Genomic DNA, 13,101 nt, shown 5'->3' with positions numbered 1-13,101 from the left:
CTATCATCTGCAATAACTCTTTCTTTGCAGAACTATATCACTTTTATTTCCACTAGTAATTATTCTTACTTGCAATTTTAATTGTAGGTACTTGATGTTTTCTTGTTTCAAGCATTATTTGATTAAGTTCAACATTAGATAATCCAGTTTTAAAACTATAATAACACGACTTACAGACTTTATAAGAAATAAAAAATATTTACTCATTGACTGGATTAGATATCCTTATCAGCTTCAATAGAACGTGTTGTAGTTAGAAAAGCTGCAAATACAGAACTACAATAACATCTTACTTTGCAGATTGTAAAATTGTCAAAAATATGAAATATTTACTCAATGAATGAGTCTGTTGTATAATCCTTATCAGCTTCAATAAAACGTTTTACAGTAAGACAATCTGCAAATACTTGTATTTGATTCATCTTTGTTTGAATTGGAATTTATGATGATTAGCATACTGTTTGTTTGTCAGGCATTGCTGGAGAAAATTCCAGACGGCGAGTCGCAGGCAGATAGTCTCGGAAAGCAGCTGGAGAAGTTGACGGAGCATTGCGATTCTGGTTTAGCCACCTCTGTCCGCATGGAACATTCGGCCATTGTTGATAGAATCAGCAACTTGCACGCTGCTCTTGAAACATGGTAAATTAAAATTTATTGGATTAAAAAACACACTTTACAATTTTCAGTAATACATTACAAAATCCATTAAATTATTAATCAATTCAAAGCTGTCAATGAATTTCTGTATGGTTTTTCATTATCATGTTTCAACCGGTTATTCGATTTCTCAATTTATGTTGTCATTATTATAGTTCATCTACACCATAATCTTAGTAGAGTTGATGGTGATGTTGTGAAATCTCTCCATAATAAGAAAACAAAGATATTGTTAAATTTCACTATAATATAATATTATTATAGTGAAATTATTATAGTGACAGTATTATTATATTAATAATATATTATAGTGAAATTTGACAATATCTTTGTTTTCTTATTACACCATAATCCATTCAAGTACCTAGGTAACTATATTCTATATACTATCTATTCAGCTTCATATTCCTTTATAGTGCTTATAGTGCCAACCAAGTATTTGATAATGGATATTTCTAATTAACTAATCTAATTCTTTCAGACCAAAAACCTCGATCGATTTAGATGGTTGATTATGATTAGATTACCTAGGGATAATTACTTTTAGCGTTTTAAAGTTATTTTAATGTTTGACAAAGCCTGGAATTCGACGGAGTAATTTGATGAATTTTGCCTCATCCAATGGAAAAAATGAATAAGGCCTATCCCAATATCCAACGATTGGTACAAATACAATGTTAACATTGTAAGTAGTTTCAAATCATCTATTGAATATCTCCAATACCGTCAACCGGGGCGACTTTGAACACTTTTTTGTTGTATTGATCACAACTTTCTTAATACGTCTTCAATATTTATGATTTTGTCCAAAAAATACCCGAATTTAGTTGTACTTTATGATACATATAACTTAGAAGCCACCAAAATTTTATTTTCTTCAAAAAAAGAGAAAAATGGTACTGTTCAATTTCACCCAGCAAAGAGGTGAGATTGAACACAACATGATAAAATATGGATTATTCACGTGTAAAAACGATCGAGTGTTCAACCTACCACCTCTAAAATGTTATCATTAAGCAAGTAGCTCATGAATGAAGATAAATATTCATGTCACTACCACAATAATTTAGATATTTTGAAAAATTTACGGAAAATTGAAGAAAATTCATGATTTTTTAGATAAAAAAATGTATTTGGACTATGAATCATTATTAAATTGAAAAAAATATATATAGGGCCTAAGAGACACAAAATTATTATCTGATCTTGTGTTCAAACTCACCAAGAGTTTGAATCTTGTGTTCAAACTCACAAAGAGTTTGAATCTTGTGTTCAAACTCACCCCGCTGTTCAAAGCCACCCCGGTTGACGGTACCATACATACATTAAATAATTGAATCTCAAAGAGTACCTACACATTCACTTCATTGAGTAGGTCAACATTCAATCAATCATCCTCAATCAAAACACACAATCCGAACGTATGTATCTTATTTATTTATTTCATTTCATCCACTGACCTCCTACAAAGTGGTATATAGATTTGTCAAATTTATACCGCAATAAAATGAGTGTTATCATCTTAAACCTCCAACTTGAGGTTTGTGATATTCACTGAACTCCACTACTGGATATGCACCAATTGATAGCAGCTCCCTTCTCAATTGAATTCCAAATTTCCTCCCTGATAACTCTTTCAAGTGGGATGGCAACGGGTTGTACATTCAAATACCTGAACTCCGTTCACCTCGTTCATACTTGCTAATCCGGTGTGCATCCTCTCTCAAGTTATCTCTGTACCTGGTCGAGTATCTATGAAATGCTTCACCTGTGTTAAATTCGTGAATATATTTTTTATGAAGCAGATTGTTCAAAAAATATATATGCGTATTATATTGAAGCTGAAAATTACAAAAAAAATCACAACCAACACTGTTTGTTCCCTAGAAAAACCTCAAAATCGGTTAGAGGGTATTTAAAGTATAGTTTCATATCGTGATTATTTAATTTTGTAAAAACATTGTTGTCTTAGCGAAATACTCTTGTGTATTTTCAGGCGTAAATTCCTAGAAGGCATACTGGAGGTGACAGAATCGTATGAAACACAGATGACCAACGTGCAACAAACGTTTGCTGAGTTGAACACACTGCTTGTCGGCGAGATGGGACAGTGCGATGAGCCTACTCCGATCTCTCTGTCTAAAATCCAACAGAGATTGGACAATGTAAAGGTACGGTGGATTGTTAAAATTGATATAATGTTTTTAGGCTTTCTAATTTTTATATTAGATGCGTTTATCTACATTGAAACTTTTATTCAAGTCGCCCATCAACTGGATTAAATTTTTTAATCTTTCATCATTATTTCATTTCATTTTCCTAATTTTTTCTATCTTCCTTCCAAAGGGGAAAACTGTCATGTTTATTTCTATATAAAATCACTTAATGACTTACTGGTTAATGTGTAATCTGCACTGTGTTGAGAAGTATTCCATGGTGGAATGGAAGTGAATTCTCACATTATTTTCGAAGGTAATCTGTAGCCATGATGAATTTTATTGAAGAATCTATTTCTATGATAGATATTCTCTACAGAATAATGAGAAAAATAATTTCATACTGAATTTCTCTTGTATATAAAATTTATACATTTCCATTATAAATTACATTACAAATTGTGTAACAGGACTGGACAATCACTCTGTATAATATATAGGCTAACTTAATACATGAAATAATATGTCTTACTACAGATTATACAATCCATTCATTCATTTATTTATTTACGATACAAAAAAATGATGTTATATATAACATTGGTAGATAAAATAAGAAGGTAGACCTTCTGCTATTTTTCTTCACGTGTACAATTTCTATACAATTTTAGTCCAAAATAAACATGGAAACTATACATTTTGAATATAGATAGCTCAAATTAACAAATTAATTAGAAATATTCCACTCAATCACCATTTGTAATGATATAACATTGAGTTATTTAAGAAAATTTGGAACCAAGAATAATTTAACATATACATTAATACATCATTAACGCTCAGAAAGCTAACAATCTGACACTGTTTTTGCCTTGGCAAGGCGCACTTAATATCATCACTTGTACAATGTTCATAATGCTGCATCTTCTACATGTTGGCCCAATGTCGACCAGTGCCAGTGTGTGGATTGGTGGTTTGCCAACGCTGGCTACCACTGGCCTTCATTGGGCACTATTAAAATTGCAGGCTGGGCTAGCTTACTGGGTCAGTGACTGGGCCAGTGACAGGGCAAACAAGTAGATGTGGCATAATATGATACATCATTATTGCTCAGAAAGCTAATATTCGATGACTGTTTGCCTTTGCAGAGCGCCCAGGAGCGAGTGAAAGGCCTGTCTCTTGAGCTGGACTCACTGGGAGTGCTGCAAGGCCAGCTGAAGGAGTCGGTGAGCCCAGTCGACATGAAGGCCATCAACCAACGCATGTGGCTGCTTCGGCAGCAGCAGGCTGACCTTGACCATCAGCTCACTCTGCTCATCTACCAGCTCGAGGAGAAGATGCAGCTAAGCGGCATGTTTGACAAGAGGTTCGTTGGATTCACAAAAAAATAAAAAATAGTTGTACATCTGGGGACACAAGTGCATTAATTCTACTTTGTTCGGGGATCGTTAGATTTCTTATAAATAAATAAAAATAGAAATAAATTCAAGGATTAGATATAGCTCAGCGGCATGTTTGACAAGAGGTTCGTTCAAGACAGATAGATTCAACAATAGATGTTCATCTGGTGACACAAGTGCATTCCTTCTCGCTCATAGAGTTGCCATCAATGTTCAAATCGAATTTATTTTGCTTTAAATGTCCATACAAATAGACAGTTGTGGCTCGCATTTATTATACAAATAATAATTTTAGTCACTATGGCTGAAGTAGTCACTTTACTCGAATGTGAGAAATGTACAACTTGAGAATTCTGTTCCAGAGAGTATAATGCTATGTGTGAATAGTAAGAGTGGAGGAAAAGTTTTTTCCGTGTGTCTAATGTTCTTTTCTCTGTCCAAAGTCGAAAGTCCATGGAACAGAATACTTAAGTACTACTTTTTCTCCTTAGTCACCTTATATTTCAAGGATCCTTCAAACGTAAAGATTGGCCTTCAGTCTGCTCTATCAGCCGGACCAAAGACCGATCTCTCATATGAGGACCAAACCTTGATACCATTAGAACAAACCCACAGAAATAATCCATGATAACAAAAATGTCATATTTCTGGCCTTGTCGAGTTCTTGAGATCGATCTTCAGTGTGATCCGGATTCGAGGTCGAAAATGCCTTGTATGGAGGAGACTAGGGAACCTCATCTATGATAAGTTTTTCTTTCCTTACTGAATTTAAATTTAAAGACCTTAATATTTTCAAGGTTACGTTGATTAGTGAATGAAAAATCATCCATTGATTCGAATTCTAATTCTTGTACTGTGAATTCAAAAGTTTTCAACAGCAACTTTAATTCAATTCAGGTTACTGTTCAACATTTCATTGATCAATTTTTTTTTGTTGGTAACCATGAGTTTTGGGCTATGAATGATTTATCATCTTCTTAGGTTCAGGTGTACACACCTGTTCCGGTTTCAAAGTATATAATTATTAATTTAAAAACTTTGTACAAATTCCTATGTATTTTTTCGCTAGGGCTACTCTTACTACTCTACTCTACTCTCTTTATTATTTTTCAATCACTTGATAATGGCATCATAGCCTAAACATGTTGTGAGTAAACAATTTTAGAAAAGGATACTTAGATTTTTATTTGCATTTCTAAATTGCAATGTGTGTGCAGACAAAAACGATTCCTGACATGGGTGGACGAGATAGAGTCGCGCATCGAAGGCCTGTCGCAGGAGCAGGGGAGCGGAGGGGCGGACCAGGTGCTGAGGCGGCTGGAGACTGAGCTGCAGGCGGAAGTGGTGCTGAAGCGGCGGGAGGTGGAGTGGCTCACGGAAGCGGGAAGCCAGCTGGCGGCAGCGGAGACGGACGACAGTCGGACGGATGTCGCTGGCAAGTCGGACGACAGTCGGCCGAATGTCACCGGCAAGTTGGCCGCTGTCACCGATGCCTGGGAACGGCTGCAGCAGCTCACCAATGCTAGGGCCAACAAGCTCAGGCATATTATACAGGTATGCCTACAATGTTCACTTTGTTATTTAGGGTTACTTGTATGTACAATGAAAATCACAAAATCAAAGCAAGCTTTTAATATTTATTTTTACAAATGTTCCGAACATCGATATTGGTGTTGATGGAATATGTAGCCACACCAACATATTATTATGAAAATGTTATTTTCACAATAAGTTGGTGTACCTATATATAATATTCCAGTCATACCAATATCAATATTATTTTTAATAATTATTTCTGTGACCTAATACTAATGTTGTCTATGGGGAGTACATCAATAATTCTCCAAGTACGTACCGTACTCTGACCAATCCTTGAGATAATGGAAGAAATGGGAAGCTCAGCCATTCAGTACGTCAAGTCTATAAAAGGTCTTCCTTTGTCACTATATTGTAATGCACATACTCTACTATAAAGTAGTTCTGATTTTCAACTTCTGTTACATTTTCTTGTAATATACAATAATCGAAATATTATGATACCTCAAAGTCTATACAATCTTTTACAACTCCTTATGGAACTTCAAATTAGTTCTCAATGTATTATCGATTTCAATTTTTGTCAACAAGAATAGCACATAACAACTACAGTCTCTCAGCCAAACAATATTGACTGGACGTTTGGAGGGAGAACCATTACGAAGAAAACTGAACTAAGTATAGAACTTATTACAAGTAATAATTATTATTTACGAAGTATTATATAATGTATTATATAATAATACATTACGAAGAAAACTGAACTAAGTATAGAACTTATTACAAGTAATTATTAAGTAATAAAGATTATTACAATAAATAGCTTATAAATAGAAACGGTACTTTAAGTTCCTATATAACATGATATACGTATTGCATGTTGTATTTTTATCTATTGTAATATTTCTTTGTAAAATTGGTGAGTTCCATAGTAAGATAAATAAATAGATATACATAGACTGAGTGGCATTCACTTCATCAAGATTTCAGTTAATTAAGAACCAGCCTGGGTAAACAACTCCATTACGTCCAGTTTTCAGTACGTCAAGTTCATGTTGCTTTCAGAAAGTCCAGTGGATACAGTACTACCAAAAGCCATACGAATTTACTTTTAGTACCGTATCATATTCAATTCTAAAATTATCAAATAGTTCGGACGAGTGCACCAAAGACGACTTCGACAAGAAACTCTTGCAGCACGAAGTGAGTAACCGGACATTTAACTTTTACATATCTATGTTTGTATAGAAAATATATTTTATTTATCTATTAATTCATCAATGTACAAATTGTTGGCTCTTTATCGATCTCCGTCCTTACCTGTTAATAGTTTTCTTATCAGTTTGGATTCATATCTGCAGTCTTTACGGCCAGACAGTTCCGTCATTTTGATAGAAGACATAAATACAAATATTCTCGACAATGATAATTTAAGTAATGAATATCTAGGTGTCATGCAACTGAATGGATTCAAGTCATTTATAAATAAATCCACTCGAGCTCAAAACTATAGCAGCAGCTGCATTGATCACATATTTTTCAAAACAAGATCCGTTAAAAAGAGTGATACATTTGCAACTATTATAAAATCTACTATCACTGACCACTACTGTACCTCATTCCATATAAATTGCCTTTCTAATTCTATCCAAAATCCACCTGTTAAAAATACCTTTATGAAAATAAACTACGAGACATTGAAGAATGACTTAGTGGGAGAAAATTGGAATTGTTTAAATATGATACACTCTGAGGGCATTGATAAATTGGTAGATGTTTTTATTGACAAATTAACCTATTACATAGTTAGAAACACTGATATACACATATCACATAAGAAAATGCCATTAAAAAAATGGATTACACAGAGTATGGTGAGTGCAATGCGCAAAAGAGATAGAATGGCCCAAAAACTGAAAAAGCAGCCTTTCAATACAGTTCTGAAAAATCATTATAAGAATTACAGAAACACCTTAAATAACATTGTTAGAAATGCAAAAATTGAATATTTTAATAATAAGTTTGAATTGAACAAAGGTAATACAAAAAAGACATGGGAAAATATTAGAGAAATTTTAGAAATAGAAAATAACTCAAAGATAGAACCAAAAATAGATGCTGAAATATTTAATGATTATTTTGTAAATGTTGGGAAAAAATATGCAGAAGCACTAGATAACAATAGAAATACATCTCCCCTACGATCATTATCCATACCTCCTGTAAATAGTCTCTATCTACATCCAACAAATGCTGTTGAAATTTCACTCAGGATAAATTCCCTAAAAAATGATGTTTCACCTGGAGAGGATAAATTCACTGGTCGCTGCCTGAAACAGATCTCCCCTTATATTGCTGGCCCACTTGAAGTAATAATAAATAGATGCTTTAGTGAGGGTTACTTTCCAAAACGTTTTAAAATAGCCAAAATGATATTTATCCATAAAATAGGCGATAAGACCAATCCAGCAAATTATAGACCAATTAGCCTACTTAGCAATTTTGCTAGAATAATAGAAAGACTGATTAAAATAGATTGGTTGACTTCCTAAATAAAAATAATTTAATTGCAAAAAATCAGTATGGTTTCCAGTCTGGTAAATCAACCAAAGATGCTGTTATGGTATTGATTGATTTAGTTAACAGGAATTTCAATAAGAACATTAAAACACTGGCTGTTTTCCTAGACTTGGCCAAAGCTTTTGATACCATACCTCATTCGACATTGATAGATAAGCTCAATGGATGTGGTATCCGTGGAGTGGCAAAAAAGTTGTTTACCAGCTATCTGCAGGATAGATCACAAACTATGACCTTTAACAATAAAACTGATACAAGAATTCTAACAAGTCTTGGTCTTCCTCAAGGAACGGTCTTATCGCCAATATTATTCTTGATTTATTTGAATGATCTTCTCAAATTAAATATCCCGAATTCCACCAAGATATCTTTTGCTGATGATACAGTATTGTTATTTACTGGATCATCATGGAGAGAGGCATATGATAACGCAAATGAAGGATTAAGCATTGCTAAGCGATGGTTTGATGACCAAACTCTCACATTAAATTCAAATAAGACAAAATTTATTGCTTTTACTCCAACAAAAACTGGTGAACCACCTATTGAATTAGATATAAAAATTCACAACCATGACTCTAATATCGTCTCTAGACCCAATAATTGTATCTGTGGAACAATCGAAAAAGTCAATTCTCTAAAATATCTTGGAATAATAGTTGACAGTCACTTGGAATGGAACTTTCATGTACAACACATAATATCTAAATTGAAATACCTAATATACATTTTCTATAAAATTAATACTCTAAAGGATATCAGAATCATAAGAACCATATATCATGCATACGCTCACTCCTTGTTCCAATATGGAATAGAATTATGGGGGGGTACCTTTGACACACACTTTAATGGAATATTTACCCTGCAAAAGCATTTAATTAGAGCCGCTCTAAAACGGCCTAGACTGTATCCAAGCAGGAATTTGTTTGTTGAATTTGGGGTTCCAAATCTACGACAGGTCTTTGTATGGAAAATCATTACACATGCCAATAGAAATAAGCAGCATCTTACTTTGAATACACATTTACACAACCTTCGTCCGTCTGTACTCAATCATTATACTCGAAACTTTACAAGATTAACTATAAATAAACATCAATTCACATACTTCATGGAATACTTTGCTAATATAGTCTCATATCACTTCATAAACAATAGAATAACAAAAAAACTAAGTAGTGAAATAGAAGAGTGGGTAAAATCTAGAGTTTATTTTAAGATAAGTGTATGAAATGATAATTTTGTAATAACTGTAAGATCATAGTGTATAATACGTCTGTTATAGTACGTTTTTCTTGATTCTCTACTATGGATATTATAGTATATATCCACTTTTAGTCTTGATTAATGTTATAATATTTGTAATTTTCAATCGCACTCACTGCTGGCGAACAAGTTCCACTTATGCCGGTAGTGCCTTTTATATAAATTTACTTATTTATAATATTACTTATAGTATCTATCATATTTCTAATGTAAGTACTGATTGTAAAATGTTATGGCAAATAAATTTCAATTTCATTTCATTTCAATTTCAATTCACTCAATCATATGATTTGTCTACACGTAACACAGTGAATTAATATTCTCCTTTTCACCGTGACAATCCTCTCATAAATCCTTCTCTATTACAGGAACTCCAGACAAACATAGAAAAGCATAGTAGAAAGATTGGGGATGTCCTCAACTTTTTTGAACTTCTTCTAAACGACTGTGACAATTGCAGAATCGCTCTCAGCACTGAAGGAATTACATCAACGATGAAGACTTTGGAAAAGAGGTAGTTCAATTACTCATCACATTATTCATTTCATATTTTATTATTTATTACATTATCCAATGTTGTAATCAATTCCTCTTAATTGATCGTTGATTCGATTGTGAACAAACAACTAGTAGTTCTGTGAACAGTAGACCTCACGCAGTTTTCTCATACACAAATATCTTATGTCACATGTTCTATTTGATTCAGTTAAATCACAAATCACAGTTGAATCATAATTTATTTTTAAAAACTGTTATTTGTTTTTTCCAAGATCAAAAACTCACTTATGTTAATAAACTCAGTCACGTTTGAATTTGTATCCCATATGATGATTTATCCAGTTTCCATCCTAATCTTTCCATCTAATAAAAATATTTCTCAACTATTTTAACATTATTTTTTTTCCAATCAGGAATATTATAATTTCTTCGGCATTATTCAGTTCATTTGATCATTTTTTATTTTATTTTCAATCACCTATTAAATTTGTTTTTCAAATGTGAGAATATTGATACTGATGGGCACGTGTATCATAAAAAATATTGAAACCTTACCTTATAGAAATAGACCACTACCTCCGTAAACAAAGCCTTAGTGCATTCGTCTGACGTCAGCACAGGTAGGGCTCCTACACCAATAAAAACACTAGCTGTTATAGATCAGCTGAAATCAACAAATTTCTATTGGTGTAGGAGCCCTACCTGTGCTGACGTCACACGAATGCACTACGGCTTTGTTTACGGAGGTAGTGAATAGACACGGCCCGACATCTGTGTAATGCATGCAATAAATAGTCCACTAAGTGGACTATTGTTGACTACTGTTGACTATTACTGACTACTGTTGTCAGCTGATTCATTGATTCATTATGAATAATATTCTATAGTCTTATTGATCCTATCTTCAAAGTAGATGATATATATATATATAATATATATATATATATATATATAATATATATATATATATTATATATATATATATATATATAGTGATATCAGAGTATGGAGGAATTCCTTTTCTTTTCATATTATTCTCAAAATGCAAAATTTTAAAAAACCTTGTATACATCGACGCGAAGTTGAAAAAGGAATATTTCTGCCAAATCTCATCGAATTCTATCAAGGCGTTTGGTCGTAATTGTGTTACATACAGACAGACAAAAGAAAATCGAGTTGAAACATAGATCTCACTACGTTCGGTCAATAATGTTATGAGGTAATTGCTTTTTGAACTTTTTTCATCCACATCCAATTCTTCTATTCAATCTTCTTATTTTATATTGAATTTTATATTTTTATCCTTTATTTATTCTTTATTCTTTATCGATTCATACAATAAGTACATCATCGAAATGATAGGGAGAGAAAAAATAAGGTAACCCTGTGCTATTCCTCTCCCAAATTTAGCTAAGGTTACACATAGTCCGAAATAGGTCAAGTCTTGTTGTTCACTTCACAACATGTTCAGTCTTTAATTATTTTCACAAAGTAGATATTCAAATGTAGATGCTCTAAAACCAAACATAGAAGGAATATTTCACATTATTTTCACTAAAATAGGTAATATTCATAGAAATAATTCTTGCAGGAACAAAAAAAAAAACTTAATATTCTTAAATTTAATTTTAAGATTTATGTTTCTGAAATATCAGTGGAGTTTTTAATATTTTATTTATTCAATAAATTATCTCATTTATATCATTACAACGTAATTTATATTGATGTTTTTTTCTATATTTGTGGGAAATTGGAAGTAAGTTTGAGAAGCAATATTATTGACGTTGCTCTGTGTTGTAGATGGATGAACGTGTGCGTGCTATCGGCGGAGAAGAAGCGGCAAATGCTGACCCTGTGGGCGCTGCTGCAGGAGGTGTTGAAGGGCTGCGAGGCTCAGGAGGAGTGGCTCGCCAAGCAGGAGTCCTGTCTGGCGCAACTCAGTCGGCAAACCGAGGGAGCCCGCTTTCAACATCTCGGACAACTGATTGCTGAAGTCGAGGTACTTTCTTACTCTGATAGAACTGTCTTACACACGTACGGGTATAGGAAAATTATGTTTGACGCATCATCACGTCTGAACTACTGGACTGATTAACTTGAAATTTCGCATATATTTTGTTTATTAACCAAGGATAGTTATAAGCCCATTTTCAATTCTTCAAGATTTTATTACGTCAAATTTTAAAAAAGACCCTTGCGGAGCACTGGTTACCTGCTATTAACTAATAAATAAGTACAGTCAAATGGTCATTTTTCAGGAACAGCCCCGAAAGAATTTTTCTCTACGGGTTTATATGTATTTTGCGGCGCTGAATTCGAATGTGATATTTGCTGATACGCCAGAGAGTGGTGGCTTCACCCCTAAAATCGCCCAAATTTTGAGACGTTTTCAATTTTTCCAATTAGAATACAAGTTTACTGACACGCCAGAGGGCGGCTTCACCCCCTGAAAACCAGGTTTTTTATTAGTATTATAGATTGATTCAATCGTTCTTGGACTGCATCTATTAATTTTTACCCCTCCACATTTTGGAATTTTTCCAATTTTGCCTATAAAAACTCGTGTTCTTCGTGAAAAAGCATTCTGTACATTCTTAAAGGCAATAGGATTTCCATAAATCGCGCAGGGTTCTAAGATATCTGGTTTTGGATCTACAACTATAAAAAAGGGTACTTTTAAAGATACTTATAACTTTTCTACTCTACTATGCAACTACTTAGTATAAAGTAATGATGAGAAATCACATATAATTATTAATTATTATCATTAAACGAAAATCCAAATTGAATGCTGTAATTCACCCCGAAGACTTCTGCTACTGCAAATATTGACAACAGGGTAAAAATTCCATCTAGCTGTTTACCCTGTTGTCAAATATTTGCAGTAGCAGAAGTCTTCGGGGTGAATTACAGCATTCAATTTGGATTTTGGTTTGATAATAATTATTAATTCATTAGCATTTGAATAATTGCAATATCTCAGTAATTTCCATCTCTAAACCAAT

General features: G+C 33.2%; 1 protein-coding gene across 1 annotated transcript in view; it reads left to right on the top strand.

The window, feature by feature from the left end:
• Window positions 1-13,101, top strand: part of LOC111053104 (nesprin-1) — a 47,828-nt gene that overhangs the window by 14,754 nt on the left and 19,973 nt on the right. Inside the window, exons 6-12 of the mRNA XM_039429394.1 lie at window positions 473-639; window positions 2,654-2,828; window positions 3,962-4,179; window positions 5,431-5,835; window positions 6,865-6,952; window positions 9,967-10,112; window positions 11,897-12,095. Of these exons, the coding sequence (XP_039285328.1) occupies window positions 473-639; window positions 2,654-2,828; window positions 3,962-4,179; window positions 5,431-5,835; window positions 6,865-6,952; window positions 9,967-10,112; window positions 11,897-12,095 (1,398 nt within the window). The remainder of the gene's footprint in view (window positions 1-472; window positions 640-2,653; window positions 2,829-3,961; window positions 4,180-5,430; window positions 5,836-6,864; window positions 6,953-9,966; window positions 10,113-11,896; window positions 12,096-13,101) is intronic.

Source organism: Nilaparvata lugens, chromosome 5 (genome assembly GCF_014356525.2).
Source record: "Nilaparvata lugens isolate BPH chromosome 5, ASM1435652v1, whole genome shotgun sequence".
In the NCBI taxonomy this organism is placed as follows: domain Eukaryota; kingdom Metazoa; phylum Arthropoda; class Insecta; order Hemiptera; family Delphacidae; genus Nilaparvata; species Nilaparvata lugens.
Note: the sequence above shows the minus strand (reverse complement) of the source record. Positions and strands in the feature narration are given on the sequence as shown.